The sequence below is a fragment of the Thalassophryne amazonica genome, chromosome 6 (assembly GCF_902500255.1).
Source record: "Thalassophryne amazonica chromosome 6, fThaAma1.1, whole genome shotgun sequence".
Classification (NCBI taxonomy): domain Eukaryota; kingdom Metazoa; phylum Chordata; class Actinopteri; order Batrachoidiformes; family Batrachoididae; genus Thalassophryne; species Thalassophryne amazonica.
The window spans coordinates 25264598-25282655 of record NC_047108.1 but is presented as its reverse complement, the minus strand read 5'-3'; the positions used below and the strand labels follow the sequence as shown (position 1 = coordinate 25282655).

Here is an 18058-nt window from a genome sequence, read left to right as displayed (position 1 = left end):
TCAATAGAGCTCTGACTCTTTGTCAGCCTGGCTACAGTGCTGAAAAGAAACCTGGGGTTGTTCTTATTTTCTTCAATTAGTGATGAGTAGTAAGATGTCCTAGCTTTACGGAGGGCTTTTTATAGAGCAACAGACTCTTTTTCCAGGCTAAGTGAAGATCTTCTAAATTAGTGAGACACCATTTCCTCTCCAACTTACGGGTTATCTGCTTTAAGCTGCGAGTTTGTGAGTTATACCACGGAGTCAGGCACTTCTGATTTAAAGCTCTCTTTTCAGAGGAGCTACAGCATCTAAAGTTGTCTTCAATGAGGATGTAAAACTTGACGAGATACTCTATCTCACTTACAGAGTTTAGGTAGCTACTCTGCACTGTGTTGGTATATGGCATTAGAGAACATAAAGAAGGAATCATATCCTTAAACCTAGTTACAGTGCTTTCTGAAAGACTTCTAGTGTAATGAAACTTATTCCCCACTGCTGGGTAGTCCATCAGAGTAAATGTAAATGTTATTAAGAAATGATCAGACAGAAGGGAGTTTTCAGGGAATACTGTTAAGTCTTCAATTTCCATACCATAAGTCAGAACAAGATCTAAGATATGATTAAAGTGGTGGGTGGACTCATTTACATTTTGAGCAAAGCCAATTGAGTCTAATAATAGATTAAATGCAGTGTTGAGGCTGTCATTCTCAGCATCTGTGTGGATGTTAAAATTGCCCACTATAATTATCTTATCTGAGCTAAGCACTAAGTCAGACAAAAGTTCTGAAAATTCACAGAGAAACTCACAGTAATGACTAGGAGGACGATAGATAACAACAAATAAAACTGTTTTTTGGGACTTCCAATTTGGATGGACAAGACTAAGAGTCAAGCTTTCAAATGAATTAAAGCTCTGTCTGGGTTTTTGATTAATTAATAAGCTGGAATGAAAGATTGCTGCTAATCCTCCGCCTCGGCCCGTGCTACGAGCGTTCTGGCAGTTAGTGTGACTCGGGGGTGTTGACTCATTTAAACTAACATATTCATCCTGCTGTAACCAGGTTTTTGTAAGGCAGAATAAATCAATATGTGATCAATTATTATATCATTTACTAACAGGGACTTAGAAGAGAGAGACCTAATGTTTAATAGACCACATTTAACTGTTTTAGTCTGTGGTGCAGTTGAAGGTGCTATATTATTTTTTTCTTTTTGAATTTTTATGCTTAAATAGATTTTTGCTGGTTATTGGTGGTCTGGGAGCAGGCACCGTCTCTACGGGGATGGGGTAATGAGGGGATGGCAGGGGAGAGAAGCTGCAGAGAGGTGTGTAAGACTACAACTCTGCTTCCTGGTCCTAACCCTGGATAGTCACGGTTTGGAGGATTTAAGAAAATTGGCCAGATTTCTAGAAATGAGAGCTGCTCCATCCAAAGCGGGATGGATGCCGTCTCTCCTAACAAGACCAGGTTTTCCCCAGAAGCTTTGCCAATTATCCATTTTGAAATGGATGCCTGCAACACATTTCAAAAAAGCTGTGACAGGGGCAACAATGCTCAAAGAACACCTGTTTTGAACATTCCACAGGTGAACAGGTTAATTGGAAACAGGTGAGTATCATGATTGGGTGTAAAAGGAGCATCCCCAAAAGTCTCAGGAGTTCACAAGCAAAGATGGGGCAAGGATCACCACTTTGTGAAAACTGCATGAAAAAAATAGTCCAACAGATTAAGAACAATGTTTCTCAATGTTCAATTGCAAGGAATTTAGGGATTCCATCAACTACAGTCCATAATATAATCAGAAGATTCAGAGAATCTGGAGATCTTTCTACACGTAAGCAGCAAGGACGAAAACCAACATTGAATGCCCGTGACCTTCGATCCCTCAGGCGGCACTGCATTAAAAACCGACATCATTGTGTAAAGGATCTCTACCGCATGGACTCAGGACACTTCAGAAAACCATTGTCAGTTAACACAGTTCGTCGCTACATCTACAAGTGCAAGTTAAAAACTCTACCGTGCAAAGCGAAAGCCATACATCAACAACATCCAGAAATGCCGCCACCTTCTCTGGGCCCGAGCTCATTTGAAATGGACAGATGCAAAGTGGAAAAGTGGGCTGTAGTCTGATGATTCCACATTTCAAATTGTTTTTGGAAATCATGGATGTCGTGTTCTCTGGACAAAAGAGGAAAAAGACCATCAGATTGTTACCAGCTCAAAGTTCAAAAGCCAGCATCTATGATAATACGGGGGTGTGTTAGTGCCATGGCATGGGCAACTTACACATCTGTGATGGCACCATCAGTGCTGAAAGGTACATCCATGTTTTGGAGCAACACATGCTGCTATCCAAGCAACGTCTTTTTCAGCGACGTCCCTGCTTATTTCAGCAAGACAATGCCAAGCCACATTCTGCATGTGTTACAACAGCGTGGCTTCGTAGTAAAGAGTGCAGGTACTAGACTGGCCTGCCTGCAGTCCGGACGTGTCGCCCATTGAAAATGTCTGGCGCATTATGAAGCGCAAAATACGACAACGGAGACCCCGGACTGTGAACAACTGAAGTCGTACATCAAGCAAGAATGGGAAAGAATTCCACCTACAAAGCTTCAATAATTAGTGTCCTCAGTTCCCAAATGCTTATTGAGTGTTGTTAGAAGGAAAGGTGATGTAACACAGTGGTAAACATACCACTGTCCCAGCTTTTTTTGAAATATGTTGCAGACATCCATTTCAAAATGAGCAAATATTTGCACAAAAACAATAAAGTTTATCAGTTTGAACATTAAATATCTTGTCTTTGTGGTGTATTCAATTGAATATAGGTTGAAAAGGATTTGCAAATCATTGCATTCTGTTTTTATTTACATTTTACACAATGTCCCAACTTCATTGGAATTGGGGTTGTATTTAGAAGGTGGGCTCATGTGAGAGGTTTTCTGCTGAGGAAATGTGTACGTGCACATTCACTAACCAGGGTGAGGTGGATGATCTGTGTATAACTGCATTCTATGACTATCCTTCAGTGTCTGTTAAAATGTGATGTGATGGTGACAGTCTAATCCACTCTCTCAAGTGACATTGATGCTTTTTGTCCTCCAGCTTCAGAACAGCTCAGTGGTACCGGTGGGTTTCAGAGTTCTTCTGGCGAGTCTGTCTCCGTCGGGTCCTCAGCATGGAGCTGACACGCTGCTCTTCATTCAGGGCACTTACACAGATGTGCACACCCAGCTACTGTGGGTAAGGTCCGATTAACAAACACCAGCAGCTCCATGTATCAGCTACAGATGTGCATATCAGAGTATGAACAAGCACTGATGACCAACTAATAACAAACCTGCTCACTGTCATCATGAACAGCCGGTCACTGTGCAGAATTCACATGAAGTACAAAATATTGTTTTATTTATTTTTCATTTGACAATTGGTGACAATATTTACATAAATCACACAAAAACAAAAGGTGTACTTTACCTGAACAAACCCAGACACATCCCACTTATTGGAATGAATATACAACCCCTGGCAATAATTATGGAATCACCGGCCTTGGAGGATGTTCATTCAGTTGTTTAATATTGTAGAAAAAAAGCAGATCACAGACATGACACAAAACTAAAGTCATTTCAAATGGCAACTTTCTGGCTTTAAGAAACACTATAAGAAATCAGGAAAAAAAATTGTGGCAGTCAGTAACGGTTACTTTTTTAGACCAAGCAGAGGGAAAAAAATATGGACTCACTCAATTCTGAGGAATAAATTATGGAATCACCCTGTAAATTTTCATCCCCAAAACTAACACCTGCATCAAATCAGATCTGCTCATTAGTCTGCATCTAAAAAGGAGTGATCACACCTTGGAGAGCTGTTGCACCAAGTGGACTGACATGAATCATAGTTTCAACACGAGAGATGTCAATTGAAACAAAGGAGAGGATTATCAAACTCTTAAAAGAAGGTAAATCATCACGCAATGTTGCAAAAGATGTTGGTTGTTCACAGTCAGCTGTGTCTAAACTCTGGACCAAATACAAACAACACGGGAAGGTTGTTAAAGGCAAACATACTGGTAGACCAAGGAAGACATCAAAGCGTCAAGACAGAAAACTTAAAGCAATATGTCTCAAAAATCGAAAATGCACAACAAAACAAATGAGGAACAAATGGGAGGAAACTGGAGTCAACGTCTGTGACCGAACTGTAAGAAACCACCTAAAGGAAATGGGATTTACATACAGAAAAGCTAAACGAAAGGCATCATTAACACCTAAACAGAAAAAAACAAGGTTACAATGGGCTAAGGAAAAGCAATTGTGGACTGTGGATGACTGGATCAAAGTCATATTCAGTGATGAATCTTGAATCTGCATTGGGCAAGGTGATGATGCTGGAACTTTTGTTTGGTGCCGTTCCAATGAGATTTATAAAGATGACTGCCTGAAGAGAACATGTAAATTTCCACAGTCATTGATGATATGGGGCTGCATGTCAGGTAAAGGCACTGAGGAGATGGCTGTCATTACATCATCAATAAATGCACACGTTTACATTGATATTTTGGACACTTTACTTATCCCATCAATTGAAAGGATGTTTGGGGATGATGAAATCATTTTTCAAGATGATAATGCATCTTGCCATAGAGCGAAAACTGTGAAAACATTACTTGCTAAAAGACACATGGCCTGCAAATAGTCCGGATCTTAATCCAATTGAAAATCTTTGGTGGAAGTTGAAGAAAATGGTCCATGACAAGGCTCCAACCTGCAAAGCTGATCTGGCAACAGCAATCAGAGAAAGTTGGAGCCAGATTGATGAAGAGTACTGTTTGTCACTCATTAAGTCCATGCCTCAGAGACTGCAAGCTGTTATAAAAGCCAGAGGTGGTGCAGCAAAATATAGATGTGTTGGAGCGTTCTTTTGTTTTCATGATTCCATAATTTTTTCCTCAGAATTGAGTGATTCCATATTTTTTTCCTTCGGCTTGGTCTAAAAAAGTAACCGTTACTGACTGCCACAATTATTTTTCCTGATTTCTTATAGTGTTTCTTAAAGCCAGAAAGTTGCCATTTGAAATGACTTCAGTTTTGTGTCATGTCTGTGATCTGCTTTTTTTCTACAAAATTTAACAACTGAATGAACATCCTCCGAGGCCGGTGATTCCATAATTTTTTGCCAGAGGTTGTATAAAAGAACAACTGCAGATTGGGCATGTGTAGAAAATGAATGAATAACTGCAGATTATTCTGTTAGAAGATATTCACATGGCCTAAAACAGCAGCTTCACTGGTCCTCACCTGTATCTATCACAACCCAAATTTTCAAAGCTGATTATGTTGTAGTTTTGACAGAGTAACTTCTGGACATTTTGTGGACTGACTGACTGAATAAATAACTCCACAAATGTTGTATTTGCCCTGCTAAAAAGTAAGTTCTTTTGGCGGCTCCCTTGTTTGCATCAGGGTCGCCACAGCAAATCTGAGGTGGATCTACATGTTGAATTGGCACACGTTTTACGCCGGATGCCCTTCCTGATGCAACTCCACATTACATGGAGAAATGTGACAGGGGTGGGATTTGAACCGAAAATCTTCCGCACAGACACCAAGTGCACTAACCACTTGGTGGCCACCCCTAAATTTGTCCTGGTAATCACATAGAAAAAAAAAAATCAAATGAAAGTACTTTAAATGATAAATTAACATAATTTCAATATCTGTGTGGTTGGACATTGAAAGGTGATTTGTTTGCAGTAAGTAAAGCCGGGTCAGATGCAGGATGTCCTAAAACACAGCATTCAGCCTGCAGACAACCAAGAGATTGAAAGAAAGCTTGAAATTAACAGCATGATGGAACACTAAGAGAAAGACATTTGTCTCATAACTGGAAAACAGCATTTATTTGTGTTTTACAGGAACTCAGAACTATAATGGACTGAGTGTGTTCAGTGTGGTGCCAGCAGAGGGCAGCATTGCTCCAGGACAGAGCCAGGACGTCACTGTCACCTTTCAGCCCGACCACCCGTCTGTTCATTATTCTGACAGGCTGACCGTCGAGCTCATGAATAAGGTCAGCAGAATGCAGTGTGTCCTGTATCTGACACGCCGTCGCACCTTCTCCCAGAATATCTTCATTCATTTGGCTGTCCGTTTGCTGAGATCATGGTTCTCCTTGCTGTTTTGGGGAGGCGGGTACTGGACCAGTGGTTGGCCTGTGCATTGCTGACCTGAGTGAGCTGTAACTGTGTTATTGGTGTCTTTCAGAGCGTAGTGTGTGTGGTGGATGTCAAAGGTGCCGCATCCTCACAGAACATGTATCTCTGCGGAGGAGACCGGCTGACAGTGCCCGTTGAATCACTCCTCCCTCCACTGATCACCAGTGAACCTCAGCTCACAGGTGTGACTCCCATCTGTCTCTCCGACTATCCAAATACTTTTGGCCAAACTCCTGCTGCTGCTGTGGTCCAAAATGACGCTTGCACAGTGGAGGCAGAGCCGACCAATTTTTAGGGGGGGCTGTTTGGTCTGCGACACTGGATCCAGATTCTGGATCAAGTTTCACTTTATATAGGCTTTGAGGGATTACATCAAAACTACTTCACGCATTCGCACCAAATTTGCGTCACAGATAGATATTAGGGCATGAAAGACTCCATTGAATTTTGGAGGTGATCTAAATCCGGATTGATGGATGTCAGAAATCTCTGATTGCTCTTGTTTACAGGTATTTTTCCAAAGTGTTCCATTACTTATGCAACCCATCAGCTTGGCTGCTATATTTTTAATTTATTTTTAAAATTGTAGAGATTTGATTTCAGTTTGAGTTTAAGGAAGATAAATTTAGATATTTTTATTTTATTTTTTGTTTGTTTTTTTTTGTTTGTTTGTTTGTTTTTTTTTGTATTTGATGTGACATAAACCAATTTAAAATGTTTTGGAGAGCACTATACTATTAAATCTTCCCCTAATCACCAGCTCTTCAGAGCTACAATATATGAATCAGTGTCCTAATGAAAGTAGGATCGTCTTCATTAGGTGCATAAAGGAGAGTTCATATGCCATCAATGAATCCATTAACCAGCGTATATCTTCCCTCTTTATTTTTATTCGCGGGTGTTTGTTTGAAGTTAACTGTCTGTACATAAGTACGGATACTCCCATTTTTCTTCATGTTTCCTGATATGAAGAGTAATAAACTTTATCTGGCCACATCTTCTTTAACTTTTTGTGTTCCACATCAGATTAATGAGTTTCGTGTAGTGTATGTGTTAAACATAGACTGAATATACAGGCGTTGACACGTACAGATGTAAATTTCAGGTTGTACTGATGCAGAAAAAGATTAGCTGAAAATATTTTTCAATTTTGATATTTTGTTGCAGTTTTGAACACACTTTTACCTCTGAGCCAACACATGACAGAACTTTTGTTTCCTGCCTGTGTGTGACAGATTCGAGGGACACGTCCTGCACACCAGTGCTGTTGATGCTGCGGGCAGGTTACAGTTCTGGGTCAATCACACCTGCTGTAAGGCAGCTGCAGGTGGGCTGCATCAACTCTACGCAGTCCACACAGAAGGTACTGTGCACATGCACACTGTCCCACATCAACAGCAGTACATCCCGTTGGTTTACTCACACACTGAGTCACTCACTGCTGCGCACTGTGGTGCACATCTAATACATTTTCCAGTGGTTAATACCATAGATTAGAATCCCTTTATTTTTCATAGCACAGTTGTACAATTAAACTGTGTGCCTTTCCTTAGTAGGCATAGATTAAATAAATAAAATATCAATTCAGCGCCTCAACAATGAATAAATATAATTGTGAATATAAATGAATAAATTAAATGAAAATACATTTAAATGGCTGCATATTGCATGACCAGCTGTGAGGATAATATTGCACAGTTAATAATGGTCATTTATTAATGTTTAAAAGAAATAGGTGGTTTGACTGCACCTTGGATAAAAGTGTGCAGAGTCCTGGTTATGTTTGTGGCCCGATGTATGCATCAGACCCTGTAAATGTCAATCAGCGAAGGCCGCTGTGCACTCGTGAGTATCTGTGCTGATTGAATCACTCTCTGTAGTACTTTGTGTGGACCCCAGTGCAGCTGGTGTACCACATTAAGATGCCACATGTCAGTATACTTGAAGTGAGCAGTGGTGGAAGGACAGCAGCAGCGGCTCGGACAGGTTTGCTCTTCTCAGTGCCCTCAGGTGGTGGAGCCGCTCCTGTTGTGGTTGTGTTGACAGTCTGTGTGTGGTCCCGGGAGACACGCATGTTGAGGAACATGAAGGTTGACACTCACAAAATTTTGTCAACTTAAATTAGAACAGTCAGAGAAACATTGTAAATAATGTTGTTTTGCTGTACTTACAGTATACTGTATATGAAAGATTCAGTAAGGGCCCGGTCACAAGGCACATGACAATCGCCGAACAAGGAAAAAGTCACAAAGTCACAAATCGTCAACAAAATTGAACGAATGAGCCGGCACTTCTCCCATCACCGAAAAGCCTGCGAGTCCAAACCGAAACTAACAAAAGGAAAATAAAGCGAACAGCAACTTTGACGCATTAAACAAAATCAAAATGAAACATTCATAATAGCGCAACTTGACAGCAGGTATCAGACTGAGCGCCAGCCTGTGATCATGTCTGCAGCCAGTCTGTGCTCTCCACAGCACCTGCAGCTGCAACCTGATTGTCTTGACAACAGGTTTGTCTTCACTACAACAACATGTGCACACACATGCACATTGCAGCCAGAGACGACTGGAACGTGCAAATAGTTAAAGTAAGATGAGAAAACAGTCTTGCTGCTATTGTTTCTGCATGAAAATGTTGGTTTTTGTCCCACACATGGACGAGTCATGTTCAGCTCGTCTGAACTTTAGTTATTGATCCGTTCAGATATCTTCAATGATCGTGCAAGACGTCAGACTTGGGAGGTTGGAAAAACTTGGACAATGGTCAAACAAAATGCTGACGATACAGGAACTACACAAATGATGAGGAACCCTCAAGACAGAAAGCAAAACAGAATATGGATGAATTGAGGTTTTCGTCAGGATTCATTCACGTTTTTCAACACTTTGAAAATTCTGAAGAAGCGCCAGCTGCAGGAACGAAGTTGGACGACGGTTTAAACGATGTCTCCAAGTCAACGTAAGTCCAGATTTCTTGTTTCGTTTCAGCTTCGGTGTCCTTCATTAGTGCTGTGTGACCAGGGCTTAATGTGGTTTAGCTTTTGCAAGAAAGGATGGACATGGCTGTCATGAATACTTATTATGGGTAGTGTATAAGAGTGGACGAAGGGGCACACAGGGGTGCATTGCCAGTCAAAGGTTTAGATGCACGTTCCCAGAATGAGAAAGTGTGTCTAAACCTTTGATTGTCAGTGTTGGAGATGCAACCTAAAAGAAATTGCAGACTGTCCAAAGGTGGCAGAGGATAGCGTAACTAGACAACATCCAACGGTGTATGTAAGATAACTTAAGAGATGAAGTAGAGGAAGAGAGTGAGATTTGAACCAAGGATCTGATGGTGATGGTGAAGGAGGAAAACTGTTGTGTGAAATTCAGGGAGGGGGGGGGGCACTGGACAGCGATGTAGTGATGCTGGACAACTGGACAACTGCTGTAGATCTGGTGATGGAGAGTCATCTAGCAATGCACTGGGTGTGACATCTGGAAGACAGAGGAAGAAGCAGGAGGAAATACAGGAAAGGATGACGAGAAGAATTTAGATAGCTGGAGAGATGATCACCGGCCTCGGAGAATGTTCATTCAGTTGTTTAATTTTGTAGAAAAAAAGCAGATCACAGACATGACACAAAACTAAAGTCATTTCAAATGGCAACTTTCTGGCTTTAAGAAATACTATAAGAAATCAGGGGAAAAAAATTATGGCAGTCAGTAACGGTTACTTTTTTTGACCAAGCAGAGGGAAAAAAATATGGACTCACTCAATTCTGAGGAATAAATTATGGAATCACCCTGTAAATTTTCATCCCCAAAACTAACACCTGCATCAAATCAGATCTGCTCGTTAGTCTGCATCTAAAAAGGAGTGATCACACCTTGGAGAGCTGTTGCACCAAGTGGACTGACATGAATCATGGCTCCAACACAAGAGATGTCAATTGAAACAAAGGAGAGGATTATCAAACTCTTAAAAGAGGGTAAATCATCATGCAATGTTGCAAAAGATGTTGGTTGTTCACAGTCAGCTGTGTCTAAACTCTGGACCAAATACAAACAACATGGGAAGGTTGTTAAAGGCAAACATACTGGTAGACCAAGGAAGACATCAAAGCGTCAAGACAGAAAATTTAAAGCAATATGTCTCAAAAATCGAAAATGCACAACAAAACAAATGAGGAACGAATGGGAGGAAACTGGAGTCAACGTCTGTGACCGAACTGTAAGAAACCGCCTAAAGGAAATGGGATTTACATACAGAAAAGCTAAACGAAAGCCATCATTAACACCTAAACAGAAAAAACAAGGTTACAATGGCCTAAGGAAAAGCAATCGTGGACTGTGGATGACTGGATGAAAGTCATATTCAGTGATGAATCTCGAATCTGCATTGGGCAAGGTGATGATGCTGGAACTTTTGTTCGGTGCCATTCCAATGAGATTTATAAAGATGACTGCCTGAAGAGAACATGTAAATTTCCACAGTCATTGATGATATGGGCTGCATGTCAGGTAAAGGCACTGGGGAGATGGCTGTCATTACATCATCAATAAATGCACAAGTTTACGTTGATATTTTGGACATTTTTCTTATCCCATCATTTGAAAGGATGTTTGGGGATGATGAAATCATTTTTCAAGATGATAATCCATCTTGCCATAGAGCAAAAACTGTGAAAACATTCCTTGCAAAAAGACACATAGGGTCAATGTCATGGCCTGCAAATAGTCCGGATCTTAATCCAATTGAAAATCTTTGGTGGAAGTTGAAGAAAATGGTCCATGACAAGGCTCCAACCTGCAAAGCTGATCTGGCAACAGCAGTCAGAGAAAGTTGGAGCCAGATAGATGAAGAGTACTGTTTGTCACTCATTAAGTCCATGCCTCAGAGACTGCAAGCTGTTATAAATGCCAGAGGTGGTGCAACAAAATACTAGTAATGTGTTGGAGCGTTCTTTTGTTTTTCATGATTCCATAATTTTTTCCTCAGAATTGAGTGATTCCATATTTTTTTCCCTCTGCTTGGTCTAAAAAAGTATCCGTTACTGACTGCCACAATTTTTTTTTCCTGATTTCTTATAGTGTTTCTTAAAGCCAGAAAGTTGCCATTTGAAATGACTTTAGTTTTGTGTCATGTCTGTGATCTGCTTTTTTTCTACAAAATTAAACAACTGAATGAACATCCTCTGAGGCCGGTGATTGCATTAATTTTTGCCAGGGGTTGTAGAAAGGAGTACAAGGAGATGTGGTGTAATGGCCCAGTCACACGGCATATGACGATTCCTGAACGAAGGGAAAAAGTAAAAAAGTCACAAATCATTGACAAAAGGTGGACGAACAAACTTTATCACTGAATAGCCTATGAATCAAGAGCACAAAAGGGACCAAAGAGGACCAAAATGAAAACCGAAGCTAACATTCATCTGGATGCTTTAAACGAAATGCGCCTGGAGCCACAGCTGGAGCAGTGTGTGTCTGCATCTCTGCGTTCCAGGACTCTGCGCTGGGATGCAGCTCATAGCGCCTGAGTCCTGAAGAAACTGCAATATATTGCATATATATTGATTTACAACAGAAAAACTGTCAAAAGGGGGAATAAATATAAGTGTAAAGATGAATATGGAATAGCCCTGTTGTGTCTGATGATGTGTCGGGCATTCATGCTGGGATTTATGGTCGAAAATATTAAAAGGTACAAGGAGTTTTATCGGCAACGCATTAGCAGAGCCGATAAAACAGATATTTTCAACTGTAATATACCAGCATGAACATCCGACACATCATCAGACACAAGGGGGTTATTCCCATTCTAATCCAATTCTATCGTTTGCACGGTTTATTTTTCTGTAGGTAATTTGGTCAGTGAGGGTAGGCTTACCATGAAGCAGCGAGCCGTCTCTCCAACAGCGGTCAGGGCGTGTAGTAATCCATCAAATGTGAAAATCCATCAAATGTGAAACGGTAGCTCTGTTTCAGAATCCACATCAATACTTTCGTATGGTAACTTAAATTCACCTGTGCACGGAGTACAGGAATGACATTCAACAGTAATGATATCTCCTTGTCAGAACACCGGTCAGGGTGCGGAGTAATACATCTTTGGCCAGCGGTCTAATATTTTGTTCTATTCCACAGATATTATACGCCTGATTATGTCACACGATTAACCAATCAGATTTGTGGAAAAATGTAATTGGATTAGAATTTAATATATCAGAGCAGTAAACTGATCAGTCCGTGTGAACGCGCATTGACTCCCCATGTGCGGTTATTCCACGAGCTGCCACTGATCCACATTGTGAATTCTGCCTTCCAGAACAGCTCTTTATATAATCATCTGAATCATCTACCTGTTGCCACATGTACATATTGGCTGGATTGTCATTCCTACACTCATATTGTTATATTTAATAAAAAATAATAAGCGCACGCAGGAGCTGCTGCTGCCGCTGCCGCTGCTGCTGCCGCTGCCGCTGCCGCTGCTGCTGCCGCTGCTGCTGCCGCTGCCGCTGCTGCTGCCGCTGCCGCTGCTTTCAAGCACCGTCAGAAATTACACAACATTTTTGTTGTTTCAAATTCAGCAGTTGCTTGTGGCAAAATAATTCATTGTGTCAACACAAAAGATTAATTCTGGCCCATATAAGGTGCCTGAGCCCAGTGAAGCACTCGTTCAGTTTAAAAGTCCTGATAAAGCGTCAGCTGCAAGAATGACGTTGCATGAACGTTAAACAATGCCAACGAAAGTCAATGAAAGTTCAGATTTCTCATTTTGTTTGGGCTTCATTTCCCTTTGTTAAGTGCCGTGTGACCGGGCTTCAAGGTGAAAAGAGAAGTGGCAAAGGTTAAGGAATAATGAGCTTAACATGAAGTTAAACACTAACAAAGGAGGTAAAGGACTTGTATCGATTGGCCATACAAATGGACCGAGCTGGAAAGGATGTGCAGTAGGTTGAGCTGATAAAGGATGGAGATGGAAATGTGGTGACAAGCGAGGAGAGTGTGTTGAGAAAGTGGAGGGAATATTTTGAGAAAGCTGTTGAAAAAAGAAAATCAGAGAGAGAGAGAGGGAGAAGGCTGGAAGATATGGAGAGAGCAAATCAGGCAGTGCAAGGGATGAGAAAGGATAAAGTGAGGGCAACTGTTAGCTGGGATTGCTACATCTATCACAATTGCAGTTTTCTTGTCCTCGTCAACCAACACTATATCTGGTTGGTTGGCCAGCAGCTGCTTGTTGTCTGGAATTTGAAGTCCCACAGGTCCTTAGCCATGTCGTTCTCAATCACCTTCAGCGGTGTCCATCGGAATCTTCCGAGGCATCTTTCAATCGCAAAGTGCAGCAAATGTCTCGTTGCTGTGCGAATGAGTGCTGTGCGAATGAGTACTGGATAGAACTTAATGAGAACATTCAGACATCTGCAGACACAGGAAACATCAAAGGAATGTGTAGTGGCATTAAGAAGCCCCCCCCCCCCCCCCCCCCCCCCCCCCAAAAGTCAGCCACTGGTGAAGTAATCATAGAAAAACAGATAAAGAGATGGGTGGAAAATTCGCTGACCTCTAATCTAGTGAAAATACTGTGGCACTATCAGCCATTGATGCAATCAAGTGCCTACAACCAGGGATGAGCTTGATATGGATCCCACCACTGAGGAGCTCAGAAAGGTTATTGGCAGCTTCGCCCCAGGCCAGGCCCCTGGTTGGGATCAACAGTGGCTTGTAAAAGTATTCAGCCCCTTGGTATTTCATGCATTTTAATTTGTGTATGGCATTTCAAATACAAAAAGTAAATCAGGTTTCTCAATATAAAAAATTCTAAAATAATCTTCCTTAGACTCAATCTGAAAGTAAATCTCTCAGTTGAATTTCTTAAAATATGCCTCTCAGAAAGGAAACTATCTGGCATCATTCATGTGACTGAATATTGATGGCCCACCTCTTGAATTCTTAAATGACCATGCCTTGGAGTTATTTTTTAAAAAATGTAGAAAAATTAAATGCACTCACAAGGCTTCAACCTTGGTAACTGAGGCAAATATGCCTCAGGCATTGGTACTTACCACTAAATACATCTTTTTGTATTAAAATTAATAATAAAATAAATTTGTTGTCATGATATATGCCAATTGACCCATTGTCAACAAAATTGTCCCATTATGTTTCTACAAAATTTTCTTATCGGCTTCTTTTCCCTTTCCAGCAACTGGCTATAGAAGGTCTGTCTCACTGATCAGACATCAACACGATCACTGACTTAGTAATGCAATATGTTTCACTGGGACTCTCAGCAATACCTTGTTGTTGTCTTTTCAACCATCCCATTGTTTGGATGCTGGAATGTATGTTTGTTGAGCTGCAACATTTCTATCACTGAATGTTGTGTCAAGTTGTGTTGTAGTTTTGTGTTCTTAGTATGATGAAAGCACATGATCACCCCATTCAGTCTGGTCTGCTTGAGGTTTCATTCCACAAACAAAACACTGAAAGAGTTTTTCCTTATCACTGTTAAGGGGAAGTGATGGTCTAGTGGTTACGTTGTTGGGCTTGAGTCCAAAAGATCATGGGTTCAAATCCCCGCCTGACTGGAAAATCACTAAGGGCCCTTGGGCAAGGCCTTTAATCCCCTATTGCTCCCGGTGTGTAGTGAGCACCTTGTATGGCAGCACCATAAAAGTGCTTTGATGTAGCTGGAAAAGAACTATATAAATGCAGTCCATTACTGTTGTCAGTGCACTTGCTCATATTATCCTGACGTGACTCATGTACAGCACCTTGTGGTGACTTTTGTTATGATTTGGTTTACATTGAAGTGAATCGAACTTCAACAAGTAGTGTTTTGCAGAAAGCTCATTGTTAGTAAACCCGAAGCCCAGTACCAGTCCTGATGTTTTCACTCTTTGAAAACATCAGGATGGAAGCATGCTTCTTCTGAAGAAGTGCAGTAACAGCACAAGTCTGCTGTAGGAAATGGTTTAATTATACCTGACAGTCCAGTCAACATAACACAGCTGAACACCAAACCGTCCCATACCTGGACAGGAAGACAAGAAGTTTTTGTCCTTTATTTGTCCTGTTTTTTGTTTGTTTGTTTGTTTGTTTTTTGTCCAGGGTGGTGAGTTTCACTGGGGTGATGTGGAGTCCCTGCAGCAGCACGGCTTCAGAGTGGAGCCCACCAAAGGCTCCGTGGGTGTGGGCCTCAGATGCACCATCACCATCACCTGGACTCCGCACGCTGGATACAAGGTGACAACACATTATTTATACAAAGAATTAAATCTGGTATGTCTCCCTGTGGCTCTTTGTAAGGTTGATCTGATCAGAAACAGTTCTTTACATCAGAGTGCATGATGCCTCCACAAAAAGCTTTACATCAGCTAACATCTCTTTGTTGATGTATTATCAATTTAAAATTAAAGATCATAATTTTAAAAAGTAAAAAATGCTTCAAGGGCAGCACGGTGGATTGGTGGTCAGCACTGTTGCCTCACATCGAGAAGGTTATAGGTTTGATTCCCACCTGTGGCCTTTCTGTGTGGAGTTTACGTGTATTTTAATAGTTTTTGCAGTGCGCACACTGATTACATTACATTGCATGGAACAAATACGTTTGGTAGAAAAAGTCTGCAAATATGACCAACTTCACAACACTATGTCAGAAAAAGACGCTCAAATGACCCACAATTCATGGAGGAAAATTATATGTACCGTTGGTTTCAAGGTTGACGACTGTATAAAGAAGTGGAGCCTGTTAAGGGATAAATTAATCCAGAAAACCACTGTTCCTGTAGTAAATTGCATTAAGACGCGACCGAGAACTTTAAAGGGTCACACGCATACCGATGTCATTGCGTGGCCACAGAGTTGGAGAAGCATAAATCAGGATTTAGGATTTTAAGGTACCACTCCGAAGCAGACTTAGAAAAAAGAGTGACTCGACCAAATGTAATCTTTTTAATGCACATAATGCCTGGCACTTATTTAAGGCAGCTGTTTATTTTTTCAGACAAAGGTAAGCCTTGGTGCTGGGGATTCCCCGTAGCTCGTTGGTGCCTCCTAGCCAGTGGTGGGCACAGTTTCACTCATCCACTAACCACTAACTATCGAAGCTAACTTTTTTGTTAGAGGATTAGCTTTTCAGATAACTTCAAAAACCATCAGCGGACCAGTTATCTTTCCAATAATTTAGTTCCGATAACTTTTAGAGCGCTAACATTTTTTTTTACATAGTAACATTTATAAACCCTGTTGGCTCCTGTCTGCTATATATTTTGCAGCAGTGAGGCAGCTGAGAGGAGCTGAGCTCAAACTCTACCCCAGCAGAAGGGGCTTGGCCGCCAGGCTGCTACAAAAAAAACAAAAAACAAAAATCATTACCAGTGGTGGGCATTGTTCAGCTAATACGATAACTGATAATTGTCTAAGCTAATGTTTTTGTTAATGGATTAGCCTTTCAGATAAGTTTTGAAACCATCATCTGACCAATTATGTTCCGATAAATTTAGTTCCATTAACTTTTAGACCACTAACATTTTTTTTACATAGTTAGTAATGTTAAAAACATTTATAATCCCTTTTGCTCCTGTCTGCTATGTATTTTGCAGTAGTGAGGTAGCTAAGAGGAGCTGAGCTCAACTCTGCCCCCAGCAGAAGAGACCTGGCCACCAGACTGCCACCAAAAAAAAAAAAGTCATTACTCTTTAATGCCATACAGTGGTCCAGCCATGAGGCAGAGGTCTTGAAATGGAAAGCAGGTTTGACTTATGGTTTTGATTTATAAATCAAATTATTCCAGATAGAATAACTACATTAATGTAAACTCTTAAAATGTACAAAGTGAATATATTTCCTTTAGAGGACTTCAGCCTCACGGCTGACCTGCTGTATCTTGTGAATGGAAATGATGCTTCCTTACAGCAGTGGGCAGGGCGTACAAAGACTGAAGCATTGGTTGTGTTGGGTTTGTGATCATCTTTGATTCTAATCAGGAGCATTGGCGGTGTTTAAACTCAAAACCGGCCTGTCAGTAGTTGAATGTACTGAAAACAATACTGAAAGTTATTTGTTAGCTATAGCTTCTGCTAAATGTTTTAGTGGTTTATCAGTTAAGCATTATAAAAGTTAACTTTTCAGTTAGCTGATTAGCTGTTATCGAAGCTAACTTTTTGGTTAGCTGTGCCCACCACTGGTCCTGGCTATAACTAATCTATTACATACATATAACGGATTTTCTCTGTTTTATACAAATAACAGATTTCGATTATAACAGACAAAATGCACTGGCCCACCTGAATCCATTATATGTGAGTTTTACTGTATATCAAACTCTTATTACACACACTCACACACAAAGCTTTACAGTAACTTGAGGAAATAAAACTCTGACAGATTTACTTTTTGGTGTTAAAATAATATTGCAGTTTTAATTTTTATATGAATTTATCAGATGCTGTGTGAAGATTTTGAACATGTCTTCGGTTGAGGTTTTTGTGTGTTTTTGTCTGACTGTGAGTATTTGTGTGTTGCAGCCCAATGAGGTTGTGCAGATGTGTGCCCCTCTGACCCTCACGGGGGACAACACCAATGTTTACAGCATCAATCTGCAGGGTTTACTCTCAACTCAATGACCTCTGACCTCCACCCTGAATGCCAGCTGCTTCTCTCTCTCTCTCATACACGCACTCACACATACACACACATACTGTTTTTTTTTTTTTTTTTAAATGAATGGATTATTAATGACTTGAGTTGTTGTTGTTAAAGTTGTTCTGACTTCTGACAGGATTCTTTCTGCACTGGTTGTTGAGCTTCAATTCATTAACTTGTTCATTGTAAAATAAAAGCATTAATGCTCCACTTTCAAA

At 40.7% G+C, this 18058-nt stretch overlaps 1 protein-coding gene across 1 annotated transcript in view; it reads left to right on the top strand.

Moving 5' to 3' along the window:
- Positions 1-17846, top strand: part of cfap74 (cilia and flagella associated protein 74) — a 434220-nt gene extending 416374 nt beyond the window's left edge. Inside the window, 6 exon segments of the mRNA XM_034171458.1 lie at positions 3093-3226; positions 5885-6059; positions 6254-6386; positions 7440-7567; positions 15306-15440; positions 17723-17846. Coding sequence (XP_034027349.1) covers positions 3093-3226; positions 5885-6059; positions 6254-6386; positions 7440-7567; positions 15306-15440; positions 17723-17821 — 804 coding nt within the window. The 3' untranslated portion in view covers positions 17822-17846.
- The last annotated feature ends 212 nt before the right edge of the window (positions 17847-18058 follow it).